The sequence below is a fragment of the Megascapheus bottae genome, chromosome 9, assembly GCF_031878675.1.
Source record: "Megascapheus bottae isolate mThoBot1 chromosome 9, mThoBot2.hap1, whole genome shotgun sequence".
Lineage (NCBI taxonomy): Eukaryota > Metazoa > Chordata > Mammalia > Rodentia > Geomyidae > Megascapheus > Megascapheus bottae.
Window position 1 is genome coordinate 33,852,562 of NC_143517.1, and position 22,179 is coordinate 33,874,740.

Sequence of the window (22,179 nt, forward strand, 5' to 3'; positions counted from 1 at the left end):
TGTTCTTATTTGGTCCCATTCCTGGTCTGCTTTCAGAATATATATCTGAAATAATTCTCATGGTCATCCCTTAATGTTTTCTAAAAATTGTTTATGAAATACTGTGTCCTTATCTCTACTGATTCTATTTTATATGTCCTGTAGAAACAAATTCATTATTATTATCTTATTCTTTCTTTTTTCATATATTCTTATTGTAATTAATAGAAGGGTTACATTATATTCACCAGATAGAAGGTGCATTACTTCACAAACATTGATACCCTTTCTCATGTCTTGGTCCCCATTTCCCTCCCCCAATCCCTACTCCTCATCTTGTTTTCCTCTCTTCCCTATCAGATTTCAAATAACCAAATAAGCATATATACAATGTATCAGATAACAAAGTGAAATACTGTAACAATATGAGATAACCAAGGGACAGCAAAAAACTTGTCACTGATTCATGTTATATATTCTGCAATGTTTTCTCTTTCATGATTCTTTATCAGTCCAGCCCTTACATCTTGATAATATGGGCCTCTGCCAATCTAAATTAGACAAATTGTTTCATTGTTTCATCTTTGTTGTTCTTCTCCATTGTTGATTTTCCAGAAATATATATCTATATCTCTCTATATCTGCATATATTTACTAGTATTTTTTGAATAATTATGTTATAGAACTGAAGCTATTTTAGGCACTTTCTAATTGTTAAGATAAAATTAGTTCTCTCTTTTTCCTCAATTTTTAATATAATAATCAGGAAATGATTCTGTTTTCTATCTGCCTTTAATTTAGAGAAAAGACTTTAAACATAATAAATATGAAAGAAATGGAATTTAAAGTGAAGACTGAAACAGATGATGTAAGTTTAATTTCCTTTTTATAGTTATTAAAGATGTCCTGGATGAAATAAGTTTAATATATCAAGAGAGAAGATATATTATCTCATTTAATAATGCCATTCTAATTTTAATTAGTATGAAGTTACATTGCTAAGTATGTGAAAATCACACTCGTAGATTTGTAGCAAGTCAACAGAGCAAAAGAAAATCTCTTTGGATTTAACACTCAAATAAAAATTATACCAGTAGTCCAAGAAGTAGCGTTCACAGCAGACTCATGGGTAGGGTCAGTTAAAACATCTGAAATCTCTTTTCATTGCTAATTTACAAAATTAAGGAAAAGAATAAAAATAGGAGTCAAGAGCCAGTGGCTCATACCTGTAATCCTAGCTACTGAGTAGACAGAGATCTGAGGATTGAGGGTCAAGACAGACAAATCTGTGGAACTCTTATTTCCAATTACCCACCAACACACTGGAAATGGAAGAATGGCTTACGTGATAGAATGCCAGACTTGAGGGGAAAAAAAAAAGCCTCAGCAAGAGTGGGAGGCTCTGAGTTCAGGCCCTATGACTGGATATCCTGACCAACCTGGACTGTAAGCCTCCTTTGTGTGTGCTTCTGTTTGTCAATGGGATGTGAGAGTTTGCCATTCTGTACAGCAATCTTGCTTCCTCCAAAGTTTGGGAAGACAGCTGTCATGTCCACACTTTACCCATCCATAGATTAAGGTACAGTCTTGTGGATTGTTTTGCCCTGGCTGCCCTTGAACTGCAATCCTCCAATAGCTGCCTCCTATTTAGTTAGGATACAGGCTTAAGTTCTCCACTTTTTTTTTTTTTTTAGAAAAACCAAAACCATATTGCTTAATTTAGTCAAGCAGTTCTAGAATGCTGATCAGGTTGGAACCTTTAAAGGAAAACATAATAAATTGTCTTGCTATGTTGAGAACACCAATTGATAACACTTGAGTTTTAGTTTCAATTCAAAGTGTGAGGAAAAACACTGATTCGAATTACTTTCGCTAGTTTTTGAAAGTTGCCCTCACTTTGAACCTGCTAGGCTAATCCTTTCTCCTTCGTTTCTCACATTCACTTGTCTTAGTACCACATGATTTCCCTTAGAACTGAGAGAACTGGCCTTCCATCCCAAGGACCAGTATTTGGGTATTTCTAAGTAGACTGGAAGAAAGAAATAATATGAGGAATCCTTCTGTGACGCCCAGGGCTTGTATTTTTTAAATAAGCATGGAAAGCTTTGCTTCACAGAGAGCAATTCAAGTTCAGAGTCTTTGATAGTTTTCCAAGGTCAAGTTTTTCACCACTTTTGTCTTTTCTCACCTTAACAGTTTTATGGAAATTGGGTTTGGTGCAAAGTCCCAGCCTGACTAGACCCCCTAAAATCCTCTATGGATCCATTACACATGGCCACTCACATTAGTCTTGACATTCTTAATCTGAGATAGAATTCAGCTTTGGAATGATTATTTTTCAGCTAAAAAAACCAGTGGGTGCCAATGGCTGATGTCTATAATCTTAGCTACTCAAGAGGCTAAGATCTGAAGATTGGAGTTCAAAGCCAAGCCAAGCAAAAAGTTAACCACAAAAAGCAGGAAGTAATGGCTCAAGTGGTTGAGGTGCTAGTGTTTAGTGAGTAGAAAAATTCAAGGGTAGCATCTGAACCTTGAGTTCAAGCCCCACTACCAGCACACAAACACATATATACATGCTTGTACATGCACGTGCACACACACACACACACACACACACACAATTAAATAGACTCTTTCATTCTTTCCTTCTTCTTGGAGTAAACACATAGCAAAGGTAATGAAGTAATTGTAAGACAGATGGAAACCCTGGAAAATTTTCCATACTCTTGAACCTTGTTATTTGGTTCCTGTCTCATGAAAACTGTATCAAATGGGAAACTTGAAACGTTATTGATAAATATTTAGATATGTTTGGGGTGGGTTTTTAAAAATTTAAACAAAATGTCATTCCCCTTTTCTATTCATAGATCCATTTTTCCACCCCTTCTTACAAGAGACCCATTTTAGCTTTGAGAGATCTGTTTTTCTACTCCACTGGGAATTGTTAATTTCCTGGAAGAATATTAACAATTTTTTTCATATTATTGTAACTGAAGATAATGTCACAATCACATAACATTTGTAATGATTAGGTATGATGGATCTAAGAATTAAAGCTTAATTTTTTTGTTTCTAAAATGTTTACTCTTGCTTAAAAATGAGTTTGACAACTTAAGGTTACTTTTTCTTGAATTATTTCTTCAAATTCTTCACTTTTAATAACTGACTCACTTTAATAGCTTTAAAACATTTGGGGGTTATCTAGTTAAGAAAAAAAACCAAGTAAACTGAGAGACATTAAATGAACTGTGCAGAGTAATGTATCTAATACTTTCTCCTTTCTTTCCTGTGCCTGTATGCATGACTATTCTCTGCATATTCTCTTCTGTGCAAGTACTAACGCCTGAAGGAGTATTGCTTTACTTAGTTGGTAAGGAGTTGCCACTTCATATCACTGACCATCCTTTCCACCAGACATATGTCTCAAAATCTGAGAGAAGACAGCTTGATTACATGACATATATGGTCTGCAAGATCTAGATAAGTGGCCAAAGTAGAGGTCATTTGTGTCAATATTTTCTTCTGTTTTGTTATATGTTTTACCTATATCCTGGCAGTGTAGTGTCACCTGTGCTTATGTAACATGAAATTATAGCCCCTGTCCTGTTTTCCTTCATATCTTTCTTCTAATTAGAACTGTTATTCATTTGTAAAGTATTATTTGAATACTGATTTGAGTGCTAGGGGCTGTAGTACCATTTGCTTGGTTTCAGGTTCTGGGTTCAATCCCCTGCAAACAAAAGGCTGATGGTTCAGTAAATTATTTGGTAACATATAGATTGGTTGGAAGAGACAATATTGGAAGTAATATTCTTCCTGGCACTGTTTGGATGTGCTATGCTACTGGCTCCTTAAAGCCAGTCAGTAGGAATCAGGATCATGGTTATTAATATTTCTTAGTATAGAGGATATGTTAGTATTTTCAAACAATAAATGCATTTTACTAATTAAAACATTTGTCTGGAGGTTGGTATTTGCAATTATAAGATTCAATTCATCAGGTATAGCCATTATTTTTTCTTTAATTTGGAATTGTGAATCTCTTCTTTGTTCTCTTGTAAAAGGAAACCCTACAACAGGTCAAAATTATCTCCATAAGCAATCCACTTGTTTTCCTGAATGCAAAGAAATTTGGTGCTGATGTAATGAACTTAATCCAAAAGGAAAGCCAGCTGCTTGATGATATCAACAAGGTAAGATCACTGATTGTGTGATTAGAAGGTCATACAAGAGGTTACTGTATATCATGACACTAAACATGGTGTTTTGTAAAAAAAAATACACTATAAAAATATTTACTGGTCTCTTTCCTCAGTCAAACCTAATATTGCAATATATATATATATGTATATGTATATATTTGGTGCTTGTAGTTGACTTAGGTAATCATTTCCTTGTTCATTCATTCATTCATTCATTCATACCAGGTACCCTACCTTAGAAGAGTAAATAATGCATTTATTTTTTTATAAGATCTGTTTATTAAAGTCCTAACAAATCTGGATTAGACCTATACAGAATATAAGTAACTTAAAAGAAGCATACATTAGTACCGTCACTATCAAAATACTATTACAACATTTTGCTTGAACTCCGTAAACTTAAATAGAATCAAGTATTAGGGATATTATTTCAAATGTGCTTTTTTTTTTGCCAGTCCTGTGCTTGAGCTCAGGGCCTGAGCACTGTCCTTTGACTTTCTCAAGGCTAGAGCTCTACCACTTGATCCTCAACACCACTTCTGGCATTTTTCTATGTATATGGTATCCAGGAATTGAACCCTGGTCTTTGCACATGCTAGGCAAACACTCTACCACTAGGCCAAACTCCTGGCCTTTATTTTAATTTATTATAAATTAGCTATCTATCATTGTTCAAATCCTGAAGCCCTTTGCAGTGGCCACTTTTTGGAGCCAAATTACCTGGGTTTGCTATTGTGAGTGAAGTCTTTCATATCAAAGTGGATTGCTTCAAAGTTTCTGCTTGTGCCAGGTAGTATCTCTCTTGTCTATTATTTTGCTAAGATAATATCATCAAATAAAGAAATGAAAAGAGGTAGTGTTTTGGGGTGAGAAGGGATTTTTAACATACAAGGTTTTGTCTTAACTGGTGGTTCCAAGATGGAATTAAGACACACTTCAGTAGACACACCCCAGATAGTTCTAGAAATAGTGGAGGGCATGTTTGAGATTGCTTACCTTACTTTAATGGTGATCTTACAATGCATCTTACCTTTTTCCAACCAGCCAATTTTAAGCAGATTGGGAAGCTTCAACCAGCCTGAACAGTGTCAAAGGCTGCTGTGTTTGGGGTAAATGAGGGAGCAGCCTACCGGCTCTGTGTGCTTTAGTGCCAGATTTGGCTGATAACGCACACTTGTGCACAGAAGTAAATTTTGCTTTGCTGGGATCATTCTTTGTTTCTGTGTCTATAACTGGTCCTTACTTTGGGGTGGTTCTTGGAGAGAATAATTATAACAAGCACAATTCTCTTGCTGTGGGACTTCGACTTGCTGAAACTTTATGCTTTAGGTTTTGCATCTATAATCCGGATGGTTAAGAGAGTTGATGTAGGAAATGCACTTAGAAAAGAGTGTTCGTTTGGAATTTCACTTCCAAAGGAATATTGGGAACTGGAAAAGAAAAATTCATAATTGTTCAAGTTTGACACTAGAAATTTCTTTCACGAAACTTTGTATTACATAGCAGTATGCAACTGTATTTTGAGGGGCATCAAGTTTTTCTTTTTTGAATCAATGTAAGCTCACACCATTAAATGAATGTTTGATATTTTTCTAATCCAAAATCAAAGCAGACTTTCATGAAAATTTGAAAGAAGGTATTCTCACTTTATAATGAAAAGTATCTTCTGAACTAAAATATACTTAGAAGAAGCCTCCATTGAGATTCTTCTTTTCTGAATAAAGTTCTTCACACTAAACAAAGTGTATTTAGAACTCATTGTCATTTTACTATTTCCACCTCTCTTGTTTACAGTATTCTGAAAACAAAGCTAATGAGGAATATTTTCTGGAGACTAGTTTTGGTTATTCTTATGGAGAAAGGAATGAGGTGCTTTTATCATGGACCTGAAATAAATGTATTTATCTTGTCTATATATGTTTTTATTTCAGTGTGAACAAAACATGTTGCTCCATTCTCTGTCCAATGGCAACTGCAATGGTAAGTTTTTCCTTAAGGAAGAAGCTAAGTATTCTGATTTGAAGTTGAACCAGATATGGAATCTCCTTTCCCACTGCTTCCCTTTCTCCTCTTTCTCTACTTCTCCCCTCTACTTTCCTTCTCCTATTTCCTGGTTTTTATTTTCCTTGCTCTTATGTCTCCTTTTTCTTCTTCTCTTACTTCTTTTGTTCTCCTTCCTTTCTTTTTCTCCTCTCTTTGGCCTTCTTCTCAGTCCTCTTGCCTTCATTTAGTCTTTTCCTTCTTCCTCTTTACTTTCTCTTAGTATTTCTTGTACCTCATCTCCTTCTCCTTCTTTATCTCTTCTTTTTTCTTTGATTTAGTATACTTCTACCCTTTAGTCCTCTTTCCTTCCTCTTCAGTTTTCCTTCTCTCTTTCTTTTCCATTTATCTCAAAGCAAAAGTAAATACAGGTAATAAGTAATAAGTAAATAAATCAAATGTTTAAACTACAAACTGAAATTCATATTCTGGTTTTAATATGAATCAGCATTTTCCTCCAACTATTATCTCTGAATATTCTACATTTTCATACTACACAAATGAGCAACTTAAACCAACTACAGATTCATATTTACTTGGGGGAAAAAAACCCCCAGGAAACAGCAATAAATGTTTTCTTCATGGGTGTTTGTTATATTATCCTGGTTATTTATTTATAGTTAATAGCTTCTTGTTAAATGGAAAGTTATTTTATTGGAAATATTTTAGAAGTATATATTTTAGTATTTACTTTGATTTTTAGTTAAAATTCTGAGTCGATCATTATATTAAGCCTATAGTTCTATCTCTCTCTGGAGAGAGAGAGAGAGAGAGAGAGAGAGAGAGAGAGAGAGAGAGAGAGAGAGATAAAATTTCATCATGGAACATGAAGCTGAAAAGATGAATGAAATAGCCCCATAGTTATTTCTCTTATAAGAACTCAACTGACAATAAATCAATTTTATGCATTACCAATTGTGTTTTATATTTAAACATTTTGTGCATAAACTGCATAACTGCATTTATTTTCCTCTTAAAATGTTATTTTTTAAAGCATGGTCAGTTATAAACATTACTTTTAAAAAATGTCTTAGTTATTGCTTCATTACTCAAGTTAACTTGCATTTTTCTATACACTATATGTTTATTTACTATCATTTCCAGAGAAAATTGAGAATTGCTTCTAGTATAGTCTCTTCAAGTTCCAGGGCATTTCAAATAATAGAAGGAAAATATATAGGAATAAGATCACTCGCTGCCTTCATCTACTTGAACATTATGTATTGAAATTATGTATTGTTCAAAAAAGAAATCATAGTGAAAAATAGAGAATAAAAGTTAGTTTTATTAAATGAAATAGGTGGAAAGTTTTAGGGTACATGTAAACCACTACTTAAGGGAACATACACTAGAAGTCTAAAATTAGTAATTCAAAATCTGTATTAAAGATCTTTAAAACTTGAATGGAAGCTAAACATAAAATGGAGGAAAAAATATAAAAATCAAAATCATTGAAATAGGAAATAAATATAAAATTAAGAGGATTGACACAACCACACAGTATGCAACGAAATTAAGTAAAAATGGTAAGGCACAAGTAAAGAATCCTAGCAACATAAAAATAATATACCAACGGATTCTAGAGATACGTAAGACATGAGAAAATTTTAGATATTTTCATACCAAAAGAAAATTGTGATGACATGAACAAGTTCTTAGTAAGATATGATTTTCCAAAACTGATCTAAAAAGTAAAAGGAAAACATTCCCCAAAGATTCTACAACTGGTAAAGAAATTAGATCACTAATGCAAAAATCTTTTGACAACAACAACAAAAAATTCATACCTTAGTGTCTTCAACACTAACTTTGACCAAAGTGGACAGACAGTAAAAGACTCATCACGGTAGCATTGTTTATAATACTTCCAAAGTAAATACAAGTAAAATATCCCTTAACAATATGAGGGATAAATGATTTGTAGAAGGTTTATATAATTTGATTAAAAACATAGTAAAAGATGTAATGTATGCCAGTAGATAGTATATTCCAGGTAAATATATAACCAAATAGAAGTATATAAATCAGCTTAGCGTGATATCTTAAGCTTGTAATCCTAGCTACTTGGGCGGCAGAGAACAGAGGATCACTGTTTGAGGCCAGCCTGGGCTCTTTCCCTCTCAACCAATGTCTGAACAAGTTAGCAGGTCCTGATTTTCCCAGCTTCAGAAGCATAATGACTAGGCACAGTGGAGCATTCCTGTCTCCCAGACAACATGAGGGAGCACAAATAGGAGACTCACTGCCCAGGTCAGACTAGGCATGACTTTGAAAATAATCACCACACAGAAATGATTCCTGGAGCTATGGCTCAAGTGGTAGAGTATTTAGCAAGAACAAAGCCTTGACTTCATTTGAGGACATTGTTTTTGCCTATCAACCCAATTCTCTGTCTTTCCTTAACAATTTATGCATATATTTTCCAGGCCTCATAAACTTCAAACTACTCATTCATATGCTTTGTTTCTCTGTTTGATGTAAGTCTACTGAAAAGATGGACCTTCATCTCTCTTGTTCATTTGCTATTGACTTACATTTCCCAGGAAAGTGCTTAGAATAATCATTCAACACATCTGTGTTACCTGACTGCGGGAATGAAAAGTGAATGAATGAATGAATGAATGACAGAAATGTTTAGTAATATGTACATTTTCTTGCTTGTCCTGAATGTTTCTTATCTCCTTATTTCTTGAGAAATTAAATATTTAAGTCTGCTTCTTAAAAGTTAATTGATACCAACAGAAAAAACCCACTTAATTTAAAAACAAAGTTATGAGTGACTCAGACTGTCAAGACTCTTTTGAAGTATATGAAAAGCACTCCTAAATTATGTGACTATGAATACTTTTTAATTAAAGAAGTTAATGAATATTCCACAGGAAAGATCTGGTTTCTACGGTCTGGAGTTAATTGCCCACCCACACCTGATGGTTAATTTCTTTCTGAAATGTTGTTTTTTGTAGATAAAGCCCATCATTTACCACATCCCACATGGGTATAGCTTAGTTGTTTCCCTTGCATAAGCTTCAAGCTTACTTTGTTTTGCTTAAGGCAGGATATTAGCTGTGCATTCACTTTACTCTTTTCTGGCTGATGTGATTTTTATCACAGTAGTTGATTTACTTAGAAGCTTAGAACACAAGGTTATATCCATAAAACCAGTAACAGTGGCAGAAGTGAAAGGATATTATGTGAAAGGAAACTTCTCTTTTTTTAATAATGTTTCTGAAATATCCCTGAATCTAAATTTTCATTTGAGTTAACTTCAATTGTTAACTTCTTTTTTAAATTAAAAGAGGAATCATGCATTGCTTCTTGTAAAATAACTTGCTCGAAGAAATGATCACAACTATATGGTTTGAGTTTTTGGTATTGCTTAATTTGGTCTTATTAAGGATAGCCTGGAAAATACACATATTTTATTTAAAAAGAATAGTAAATTGGGCACTATTGGTTCATGCCTGTAATCCTAATTACTCTGGAGGCTAAATGAGATCTGAAGATCAAGGTTCAAAGCCAGCTGAGGAAGAAAGCCCATGAAACTTTTCTTTTTGTCTGTCCTGAGGCTTGAACTCAAGGCCTTGACACTGTCCTTGGACACATTTTGCTCAAGGTTAGTGCTCTGCCATTTGAGCCACAGCACCAGTTCTGGCCTTTTCTGTGTATGTGGTTCTGAGGAGCCACATGCAGTTCTGTGCATGCTAGACAAATACTGTACCACTAGGCTACACTCTTAGCCCCCATGAAACTTTTATTTTCAATTAACTACCTAAAAATAGCCAGCAATGGTGCTGTGTGCCTCAAGTGGTAGAGAATAGCAGCCTTGAGCATACAAGCTCAGGGACAGCATCATGATATACAGTTCAAACTCCAGGACTGGCACACATACGCCAAAAAAGAATTGCACTAACAAAACTAAAATATAAAGTAAAAGACAAAGCAAATAAATAGAATATTCTGTGAGAAAAATAGGAGGAAAATTTTTGTATTGCTATTAATAAAGCCTAACCATTTACCTGTGCATGGTTATTAAGCTGCTGTGATATAAATTATAAAATTATTACAAGCAAAGAGAATTGTCAATACAGTTTAGGAATGAAAGTCATGTAGGTAAGGGAAGAAAGTGTTTCTGAAAATTCAAATACCTTTGTATCCACATTTTTCTAGTACTGTAGACAGTTACCATCTATCTCTAGTTAATCTAGTCACAGATTTGTTTTTTTTGGTTTTGTTTTTTAGTTTTGGCAGTGATGTAGTACAGCTCCTCTGCTATCAGAATAAAGCTTCCCAGTAGTTAGGATGGCAGGCACCAGACCACTAGAATCCAGTGCTATCGTTGGATTTTAACTCTCATGATTTTCAATACAGAACGACAAAATTGTGATCAAGCAGTAATAGTTTCCTAAAACCTCAAGTTGATTAAACAAAAATTATGGTTTCACTTGGTCACTGTGAAGCCTTGTCTACCTTCACCATAGAATGAGATGAGAGCATTCAAGCTATACAGTGTATACAATAATTGATAATATTCTTTCAGATTTTCATCAACAATGTCTTGCAGATATTATTATCATGTTTTTAGTAAACAGAGAATAAGACTTTTAAAAAAACACAGAAAGATTCCTCATTCATTAACTTTTAAATTTTAGGGTGAGCAAAGACTTGCAGCCCACTAGACACTGACATAAGAGCAATGAGAGTTCAAGGCCCGCTTGAGCTTCAGGACAGGAAGAAGAAATAAGCAAAAAAGGAGGGAAGGAAGGAAGGAAAGAAAAAGAAGAAAGGAGGAAAAAAACATTGAAAACAAAAATAAATCCTGAAAAATGCAACAAAATAAAATAAAATACTCTCAAAATAAACAACAATAACAAACCATGGCATACAACTGGATGAAGAAATGGAGTGATTTTGGTGCAAATTGTGTTTTCATAGTCATCATAAAACCTACTGGCAAATATGTCAATGGTTTAAGTCAATTATTTAATCAAACCTACTGGGTTATAAATGGCTTCTTTTGTTTGTTAAGAGAACCCGTCTTCAGATAGGGATGTGCTGGCAGGTTTTTAACAATCAATTATTGGGCTAAGCCAGGGGGTTGTGGAGAACTCTGGTAAATGCAGATTGGGAAAAATGCTTAATCATCCCAGGAGCTATTCATTTCTTTTGATTCTAGCCATTCCTTAAACAAAAAACAATAGAAATGTTCCTTTCTAAAACAAATATGTTCAAAAGAATTTGCATAGGGATATATCAAATACAAGTATCAAATACTGATCTCCAGTGTACCCTGTGAAAATGACTAATATTAATATATCTTTTGTATCTAACTTTGTAAGAAAAAATTGAATTCTACTAACTATAAAATAAAACACGGCAAATGAACTTCTGATATTTTCTACTCATAAATTTGTTAGCTTTGTATGTTCTGAAAGTTTATTAAGGATCCCTAGGGACCATCAGCATGTGTTTGAGACTCAGTAAACCACTTGCACTTGAGGAGAGTGAGTGTGTTTCTTTTGACTGTCTCTTAATCCTTTTCTGTTGCTGATAATGAGCAGTGGTGTAGAATAACTGAGAATGTAAATAAGAGGCCTGCATTAATAAAAGTAAGCTATGTGATTAATTAGACAGATGGTGAATGATAATGATTACTGGAGTGTTTAGTGGATAAACTGAATTGGGATTGCTCTGAACTTTTTTATTTTTTATCAGTGTGGGGTTTGCACTCTGTCCCCGAGCTCTTTAGTTCAAGGCCACTGCCCTATGCCTGGGTCTGGGTGTTGTCTCTGAGCCAAGCACCACTTCCAGTTTTCTAGTGGCTAATTGGAAATGAGTCTCACAGTCTTTAGTGGCTGGCCTGGCTTTGAACAGCGATCCTCAGACCTCAGCCTCCTGTGGAGCTAGGATTACAGATGTGAGCCATAGAGCCTGGCTTGCCTTGAACTTTGAGGGTTTGATTTTTAATTTTTGTTTATTCATTTTCTTTTTAGTCAGTGGATGCACAGTCCTAATCCATGCTAACTACTTTGCTCCTCCTTGTAGCAGAAACATGCAGAAGGGACGCTCTACTACATTACCTGGTGCACACTTGACCTTCAGCACTCATTGGTTGAATGTTAGCAGGGGAAGTCTAGCAGTCATTAATGTTTAATTAAAGCTGGCCTTTGGTTGGGTGAATGGTGCATTTTTGTTTTTGCTTTTTATTTTCTTTGTCAATAAAGCATTACTTGGTTATGCCAATGAGATACCTACTCATAAATTTCCATTTTTCAATTACTCAAATATCATTGAATGTTCCAGATCCTATCTTTGGCTCTCAGAGTATTATAATCTTGAAAATAAGAATAAAATTATGTTCATATATGTTATTGCTCACTACATTTTAAAAACTTCTTCTGCATTGCACATATTCTGTAGTTATTAACCAATTGATAGATATGAATCTAGATTTAAATTTGAATATGAATCTCACATATGAATACTAATATATTCAAAATTACTTTATAACATTTTTCCTTTTCCTAATAGTTAATGCCATATAAAATTGTCAATGCTATCCAAGCATAGTGGCTCATATCTTTGCACTTTTGAGGTTGACTAGAAGATTATGAGTTCAAAGGTAAAATGAACTATATATCATGATCTCCAGGTCAACCTAAGGTTTGGGGGGAGATCTGTCTCAAAAACAAAACTAAACAAAGTACTTAAAAACCAAAATGATTCTTTTTTTTATGATTGTGGAGCTTGAACTCTAGTCCTGGGCATTGTCTCTAAGCTCTTCAGCTCAAGGCTACTGCCCTACCCTTGAGCCACAGTACCACTTCCAGTTTTCTAGTGGCTAATTAGAGATAAGAGTCTCACGGTCCTTCCTCTTCCTCCTCCTCCTCCTCCTCCTCCTCCTCCTCCTCCTCCTCCTCCTCCTTTTCTTCTTCTTCTTCTTCCTCTTCCTCTTCTTCTTCCTCTTCCTCTTCTTCTTCTTCTTCCTCTTCTTCCTCCTCCTCCTCCTCCTCCTCCTCCTCCTCCTCCTCCTCCTCCTCCTCCTCCTCCTCTCTTCTTCTTCTTCTTCTTCTTCTTCTTCTTCTTCTTCTTCTTCTTCTTCTTCTTCTTCTTCTGTTTCTTCTTCTTCTTCTTCTGTTTCTTCTTCTTCTTCTTCTTCTTCTTCTTCTTCTTCTTCTTCTTCTTCTTCTTCTTCTTCTTCTTCTTCTTCTTCTTCTTCTTCTTCTTCTTCTTCTTCTTCTTCTTCTTCTTCTTCTTCTTCTTCTTCTTCTTTCTTCTTCTTCTTCTTCTTCTTCTTCTTCTTCTTCTTCTTCTTCTTCTTCTTCTCTTCTTCTTCTTCTTCTTCTTCTTCTTCTTCTTCTTCTTCTTCTTCTTCTTCTTCTTCTTCTTCTTCTGTTTCTTCTCCTCCTCCTCCTCCTCCTCCTCCTCCTCCTCCTCCTCCTCCTCCTCCTCCTCCTCCTCCTCCTCCTTCTTCTTCTCCTTCTCCTTCTCCTCCTTCTTCTAGTCCTGGGCTTGAGGTCAAGGCCTGAGCACATTCCTAGGGCTTTCTCAAGGCGAGAGCTCTACCACTTGAGCCACAGCACCACTTCTAGCTTTTTCTATGTATGTGGTACCAAGGAATCGAACCCAGGTCTTCATGCATACTAGGCAAGCACTCTAGAACTAGGCCAAACTACTAGCCCTTGATTTTATCTCTTAATTGCAGTTTTTTTGGTTGTTGTTATTAAGTACTTTCATATTTTCTTTCACATTTAGAAATATCCACTCTAACCTTAGAGGGCAACTACAGTGAAACATCTTGAGCATTTTCAACGGCAAAACTAACCCAATTAGAAATATATTTCCCCCAGAGAATTTTACAATGACCAATGAAATGGAGTTTGTTTAATAGATTTTGCCTAGAAGGGCATGCATGACTTAGTACATATCGCTTTTTAGAAGACCTAAAATGTGTCCTGTCACTGTTTCACAATGTCATCCCACATGAAGAAACAGTGGCTTTGAGATTATCATTCAAAAAGAGGTCATGAACTCCTCAGTAAAAGCATTTTCTTGTTAAGTAGGTTCAGAGGCAGAGATTTCCCTGGACACCAAAGGAAACTCAATTTACAGGGTTCCTTACACAGTTGCCTAGTTATTGTCAGATAAGCCCTACCAACAGATTTGCTCTAGAGTGAAGCCAAAAGTGCCTAAGCCTCGGGCATTACAAAAGCAGACTCCTTCCCTGCGCCTGCCTATGAGGCCAAGAGTGTGGAATTGTGTTAAGCATTTTGTTTACAACATCACGGTCTCTTCAAAGTCTAGTAAGGAAACCCTGTTGAATTCATTCTGACTTCTCATATCTTAGTTTATTTATCTGCGAAATAATCCCAATCAGTTCATTAAACTATCCTATTCTCCTCTCTCTGATTTGTAAGAAAGGTACCTGAGGGAATAGTCTAATCATCAAAAATCTGAATTCAAAAATAACCAATACTTAATCGACAAAATTAGGTGTCAGGAAGTGTTCTGATTTGGTGTTGTTATATATGTGATTTCCCTACTGTTCCAGTTAGGGAATCTCCCTAATTGAAGGCTTTGTTTTTCCTACAGATGACGCAGCACAGCCCTGTTCCAGTGAGAAGTGTTCTTTAGTCTTGGATTGCAGTGGCTTGACCTTCTTTGACTATTCTGGAGTGTCCATGATTGTTGAGGTATTTATACGGACAGACAGACTCCACCTCTTTTCTTTAGGAGCAGAAGTTTCTCTCAGCCACTCTCCATTTCAGAATCTAAAGCCCCCTCCTTTCCCCTAGGGACATAGACAAGACTTGGGGCCTCTGACTACTGTAGGTTTCTTTAAAGCAGATCTAATCTACCTAATGCTTCCTCAATTCTGTCTCTTCAGTCCAATGAAATTGCTACAGCAACTTCCTTTCCTGGGTTTCCCTCATCTCACAGTGGCCTGCAAGTCTGCTTTGTGGCAAAAAGCTAGCTCCTGGGAGAGATCTACTCAGGTTCTCTGTCTCTCTGTCTCTTTCTCTGTCTCTGTCTCTCTCTGTCTCTGTCTCTGTCTCTCTCTCTCTCTCGCCTTCCTTCCTTCCTTCCCTCCCTCCCTTCCTTTCTTTCCCTCCCTCCCTCTTTCCCCCCCTCTTTATTTTCCCCTATTGGTGAATACACTTTGCTTCCTTTCTGCATTTTACTTAGCTCTAATTTATCCCAGCTTATCTTGAATTACAAACAAAAATTGCTGCTGTTTATCACTATTACCCAGATACTCCTTCAGTTATTGATGTCAAAAATCCATCTTTATTGTGTTGTATGAGCAAAAACATAAACCAATCACTTCTGTACATTAGTCTCTTAAACACTAGAAAAATTAAGTTATAAACCAGTTATAATAATAGTTAGCCAAATATTACCCTTTGCTAGAGTATCTTTATTTGTACAGATGGCTTCTATTAGTTTATTAGTATCTAGTATATATATATATATATATATATATATATATATACTTAAAAGATCGTATAGTAGCATATATTAGTTGTACAAGGGGAATTTTCTTTGTGGTAATTTCATATATGCATTCATTGTACTCCAGTCAAACTCAAAAGGGAGTTGTGCTTTAGCAATACAGATACTTAGAAAACAAACATGAAATAATAATCGAAATCAAAGTTTAAATACTTCAGATCTTAAATCTAGTAGCCATTTTTGGAAAGTTACACATTTTTACTTCCTTGTTTACTATAGAACTTTTGTTCAATTGAGCACAAGCCTCAGTATGAGTATTTTATATTTTTTTGCAACTAAACCTCCCCCTCCCCTTCCTCCCCCTCCTCCCCTTCCTCTTCTTCCTCTTCCTCTTCCCCTTCCCCTCCTTCCCCTTCTCCTTCTCCTCCTCCTTCTCCTTCTCCTTCTCCTTCTCTTCTCCTTCTCCTTCTCTTCTCCTTCTCCTTCTCTTCTCCTCCTTCTCCCTCTCCCTCTTCCTCCTCCTCCTTCTCCTCCTCCTTCTCCTTCTTCTTCTTTTTCTTCTTTTTATCTTTGCTTGGCATTTATGGTATACATTGTATTGCCAAGGTCTTAAAAATTCATTTATCTGCTCATTTACAATGCTCATTTAAAACACACTCTTCTGAGACCTGGTTCTGGCCCAGTATTTTCAGCTTAAATAGTCATAGATGTTTCTATACTGGGTAGATTAAGAACCATTTTTGGAGGCAGAGTACACTGGGATTGCACTAAGGTCAGGAGGTTTATTTTTTCTCAGTTGTATTTTAAGTTTGTTGTGAAATTATTAGCTACCCTACCTGGATTTCTTTTACAAAACAGGATGTAAGGTAAGTAAAATGGAGGAAATTTATACTCTTTCCCCTTGAGTAAAGGGTCTAAAATGGATAATGCTGAGAAATTTGAACAATCTAGGTTCTGGGACTGTGGAGAAAGGGCCTTTCCCTTTCCTCAAACATATTAATGTTTTTAAATTCCATATAGTGATATGAGGGGATGAATCAATTGATGAGATTTATTTTTACATACTCCCAGTTAGGTGATTTTAGTTTTACTAATGGATATACAAAACTAGTAGCTTTTTGTTTTTTGTTTTTTGGGTTTTTTTGGGGGGGCAATCCTTGGCTTGGGCTTAGGACCTGAGTATTTGGGCTTTCTCAAGGCTAGAGCTCTACCACTTGAGCCACAGCACCACTTCTGGCTTTTTTTCTATGTATGTGGTACCGAGGAATCTAACCCGTGTCTTTGTGCATGCTAGGCAAGCACTCTACCACTAGGCCAAATTCCCAGCCCCCAAACTAGCAGTTTTACATCAGTTTTTTTCCCTTTTTCTATTTTAATTTCCCACTGCTATTTGATTTATTTCATCGTGGTTCAATACTAGTATGACATATGCTAAGAGCACAGGCTTTAAAGATTTAATAGCTCCCTATTTCTGAGGTCTAGGTTCAAGTATTGGTTTGCTTTTTGATGAACTAAATGTGGAAATGCCCACTTTATCATGTTATTATGAGGCTTAGAGATGATATACTACACATAAACGACCAACAAACATAACTGGCAGTGAGTACTCAGTTGTGCTACCTTCTATTACAGTTTGTGATTTTAAAAAGTCATTAAGAAACAAGTAAAATAATTGCTACTAATATAGGTTCTTAGTCCAGCCATCATTAGAGAATGCATAGAGCAAAGACCTTTCAGTTATCCACATATTCCTGTTAACAACATACCTAAATTGTATGTTTTGTTTCTTTATAAAGAATATTCTTCCCAGAGCTGTAGTTGGTTGAAATGACTGCTATTTATTATTTTACTTGGGAAACTGGAGAGGCCAGTGAAGTAGAGAGATCAATGAACTGGAGACTATGTTTATTTACATCAAAGAACCACCCTGAGCAATATGTGTGTGCTTCATTGAGCTGGCCAAGAAGTCAAACACTGAGAGGTCACCTTGAATTAATCACTGTAATTTCCTACCTTCCCCAAACCAGTAGCCATTTGTGCAATGTCAAAGTCTGAGTCTATATCTAGTGTGTACTTAGTTCATTTACATTCTCAGTAGTAGAACTATTACAGTTCTTCTCACATAGATGAAACTATTTACCTCTAGAAATAACATAAGAGAAATGCGGGATGGCTCAATTACATTGTTAGAATTATTACGGATGCGGCTTCTACATTTCATCTATACAATACTTCATTTTTATACAACAGAATTCTCCCTACCATAACTATAACTTTTAGATTTACTGTCACTGAACTTCACAGGCTAATGATGTTGATCTGGATGAATTGGCTTCCCCTTAATATGTTCTAGACCTTAAAGAGGCAAAAAAAAAAAAAAGTCAGTTCTTATCTTTCATTGATAGACTTCCATGGGTCTCTAACAGTGGATATTGGGTGACAGAAACTAACTTGGATCATTTAAGATCTCAATATCCTATCCATCCAGTGGATCAATAGAGACTTTGACTATTCTTGTATTTCTTGTAAAACATTAAAGCCAGCAATAGGTCAAGAGACAACACTTTCCTCAGTAGGTCACTGACTCTCATTAAAAACTTGAGAGCTGTTTTAGCGCATGTCTATTGGGAAAGGAAAACGATAGATTGAGTTTTGCTACATGGACTAAAAAATGTAAGCAGCTACACTTAGTTTCAGCAAAGGTGGACTCCTTATTGCCTCAACCTTAATCTATTAGATTATGTCCAACTGTGTAACAATACCTCCCTCTGGTGGTTTGAATTCAAAGCATGAAATCTGTGGAAACTCCTTCCTTCCCCAGCTTTATTTGTTCCTCTGAATTAGTCATGGGTGTACTATTTTAATTCTTCCAGGTTTACAGGGATTGCAAGGACAAGAATGTGGATGTATCACTAGCCAGTTGCACAGGTAAGAGTGTCTCTTCGGTTGACCTTGAATGTGATCCTTGGTTGCTCCTCATCTCTGTATCGCTTGCACTCTCTTGCAGCCTCCTTGATCAAAGCTCTGACCTACTGTGGAAACCTGGACTCAGAGAAACCGATTTTTTTTGACTCAGTATCTGCGGCTATTTGTAATATTTACTCAAATAAGGTGAGTTGATCAGACTAGCTTGAAAGAGTTATATGGAAAACTAGAATATGAAATCAAGGGATTTGCAATTTTTAATATTCTATTTTTATCTCTCTAGCATTTAAAGCCTTTAATCCCCTCTTTTTTTCCACTTCTGTTCTTTAATATGAATGAAGGAACTTCCTCTTCTTCTGTTAGGCCAGTTATGAGTAAGTGCTTAGTACATTTGGCTCTTCTAACAATGTCGCTGCTTAGAGGATTCAACGATCACTATTAAGTTAAGAACTACTTAGTTTGTTGCTGTTCCCGGGACATAACCCATTGCTCATAAATATAAGAGAAAAAAAGCTATAAATGTAGCTTTTATCTCAGCTCAGATATCCTCCCTTCTAGGTTTATTTTGACTTTTGTCTTTGGAAATATTATTTGCGAGGTAGAGCTCATCTATCAGAGTTTGTGATTGAGTAGGACAATGCAACCAGACTGTGATTTCCAGAACATTTGCTTTGACTTGAATCATTTTGCCTTTCCCCATTCCTAGAACAACAGTGAATGCCTCACAAGGTATATTTATTATATTGAGTCAGAATAGGATATATTTACCAAGTAATAATATAACTATTGTTATAATTGTTATTATTATTACATATCTAACATTTATTGAGTGACCACTGTGTTCCGAGGATCTTCTGACAGCATTATCTACATTAACTAGACAAAGGTGCTAGAGCTTTAAGTGGAGGACATGCCATTTTTAGAAATGAAGAAAAGAAGGCAGAAGGTAGTGTGTCATTTGGGCTAGTTTAAAAATCTGTAATGTGATCTGGACCTGTAGTTTTACATCAGTCTCTCTATTCTGATGCCTCATGGATTATTTTTTTAATTTTTATTTATTTATTTTTGCCAATTCTGGGGCTTAAACTGAAGGCCTAGACACTATCCCTTGGTCTTTCTTTCTTTCTTTCTTTCTTTCTTTCTTTCTTTCTTTCTTTCTTTCTCTCTCTCTTTGTCTTGTTTACTCTTTCTTTTTCATTTTTTCACCATATCACTTGAGTCACAACTCCACGTCTGGTTCTTTGGTGGTTTATTGGAGATAAATGTCTAATGGACTTGCCTGCCTAGGCTGGCTTTGAAATATCATCCTCAGATCTCAGCTTCCTGTGCAGCTAGGATTGCAGGTGAGAGCTTCTAGCACCCAGCTGCATCATCTGTTTTCTTAGAATGGAGTGGGGGTCAGTTCTGTTGCTTTTACTTTGGCACATATTTAAGAGTTGAGTAAACAGCATGTGCTATTTCTTCTTCTGTTTCAGAATTTGAACAAATTCAGTGACCACAGTGAAGTGTGAGGCCCACTTACAACTGTCTAGGTCTTGAGTCTAGAACCTGCCCTGAAGAAGGACCATAGACTGGCATTTTACACCATGTTTTTTGTGCAGATCCTGCATATCACCTCTGTGACAATAAGAATGATGTGACTTAGTAACTGCATCACTGCTCATCAAGATTTGTCAACAACTTTTTTATGATCCTTTTTAGTAAGCAGATGCATTCATCCTTTAGTAAGCAGTTATTTTATAAAGAAATGTACATGCATTTCGCTATAGTAAACTGGGAATAGACATGATTTTTTTCTTATTATGGTATTGTATTATAACTCTTTGGCTGTAGGCTTATTTTTAAAACCGATAAACACCTTTATTATAAATGTTTTGAAATAATTACAACCCAAGAGCATGATATTCACAACAATAAAATGCCAGAATGAATGGTAAACTGTAATTCATCTATCTTCATATTTTCAACACATTCACCCTAGAAGCACTGGAAAATGTCTTTATATTAGGAAGAAAACAGTAGTAGCTCAATAAAATCAAGGTTTTAACTTTACTCTCCTTTGTTGTAAATAGTAGGAAATGTTTAGGATCTACACATTCCCCACCTCCATAAGAAGCTCTGTTTTGTGCTTTAATTTTATTGGGGCCAGAAAATGTGTAAATTCTCCACCTTGCAATTTTTTTCTCACAAATATGATTTCTTTTTTTTATTTGTTTTTTTATTGTATTTAATAAAAGGGTAACATGATATTTGCCAGATAGAAGGTGCATTAATTCACATACACTGATACCCTTCCACATGTCTTGGTCCCATTACCCTCCCTCCCACCCCCCCTCTTGGTTTTCCCCCCCTTCCCCGTCCAATTTCAAGTAACCAAATACAAATGTATCCAATATATCAGATAACAAAGTGAGATATTGTGTCAATATGAGATAACAAAGGAACAGCAAAAGAGATGAGATAACATAGCACATTAAGGACAGCAATCATTCACAAATATGATTTCTAAGATGAGAAAATACCACTAAATAGTGGTATGTGCATACTTCTTTATTGTAGTAATTTTGGATCTCATGTCAGAGACAGAGTTAGCAAAACTTTTGTTTTTCTATCTATGTCTAATTAATTAGGCAGATAAGCAAAGCAGAGAGCTTAGAAGGGAATATCAGTAAACTCACCCATCCAAGAAGATCAGCTGAAAACTCTAATGGCTTCAGTAAAAGTGATTGTTTGCATGCTTGGACATATATTTCCAATTGCATACAAATACACAGCCTTGTATCTTTAATTTGACAAATTGTTTTATCCAGGAAAGAAAAATATTTTCACAAATAGACTCATAATATGCTGTAGCCTTAACAATGTTTTTAACTGCTCTATAAATTGCCAGTGTAACAAACAGTCAGATACTTTAATAGACTGTTTAATAGCTTTTAAGGTATCTGTTAAGAGGAAATCTCAGGGCTTGTGTGGATGGAAGCAATGCAGAACAAATGTGCCCTTAATTTTGACACCAAGTACTTGGTATGATAACGTAAAAAGAAACCAAGGAATAGTAGATGTTTTTATTTCTTCCAGAAATTATCCAATCATGTTAATCATTATTGAAATGAGTACAAAGGATAATCTTAGATGCTTCATCACTGATAGAAATTAACATGAGCAAAGCTGGCTTACATTCTCATCAAATACTCTTTCAGGGAAAGCTGGATGTAATACATTCTGCTTTGTCCAATTAAATTATTGCAATAGTTGATGGTTGTAATAGTCACTATCCTTAATCCATTAGTCACTGGCAAAGAAACATGAGTCAAGAAAAGTCAGAAAAGAAAATATATTTTGATATGTGTAAATTAATATTCTACCATGCAATTTTGGCCTATAATTGAATTCATGCATTGCCTTTTTAGAATTTGTTAGAGATCATGAGGCATTCTTGCTGTTAAAATCATGATAATCAATGGACAGTTTGTTCTATTTTATTGTTAACACTGACTAACTAGTGTCTGAGCAGTTGCATTTGAATTGATTTCAGTTCTAAGAGGTCAAGTTTAGTGGATAACATTTGAAAGTCAATAACCTG

General features: G+C 35.5%; 1 protein-coding gene across 2 annotated transcripts in view; it reads left to right on the top strand.

The window, feature by feature from the left end:
• Slc26a7 (solute carrier family 26 member 7) overlaps nucleotides 1-21,505 on the top strand; it is a 111,827-nt gene extending 90,322 nt beyond the window's left edge. For both annotated transcript variants that reach the window (XM_090339051.1, XM_090339052.1), the window contains 7 exons: nucleotides 781-847; nucleotides 4,044-4,172; nucleotides 6,113-6,161; nucleotides 14,811-14,911; nucleotides 18,545-18,599; nucleotides 18,679-18,782; nucleotides 20,072-21,505. In XM_090339051.1, coding sequence (XP_090195177.1) covers nucleotides 781-847; nucleotides 4,044-4,172; nucleotides 6,113-6,161; nucleotides 14,811-14,911; nucleotides 18,545-18,599; nucleotides 18,679-18,782; nucleotides 20,072-20,107 — 541 coding nt within the window. In that variant the 3' untranslated portion in view covers nucleotides 20,108-21,505. The remainder of the gene's footprint in view (nucleotides 1-780; nucleotides 848-4,043; nucleotides 4,173-6,112; nucleotides 6,162-14,810; nucleotides 14,912-18,544; nucleotides 18,600-18,678; nucleotides 18,783-20,071) is intronic.
• The last annotated feature ends 674 nt before the right edge of the window (nucleotides 21,506-22,179 follow it).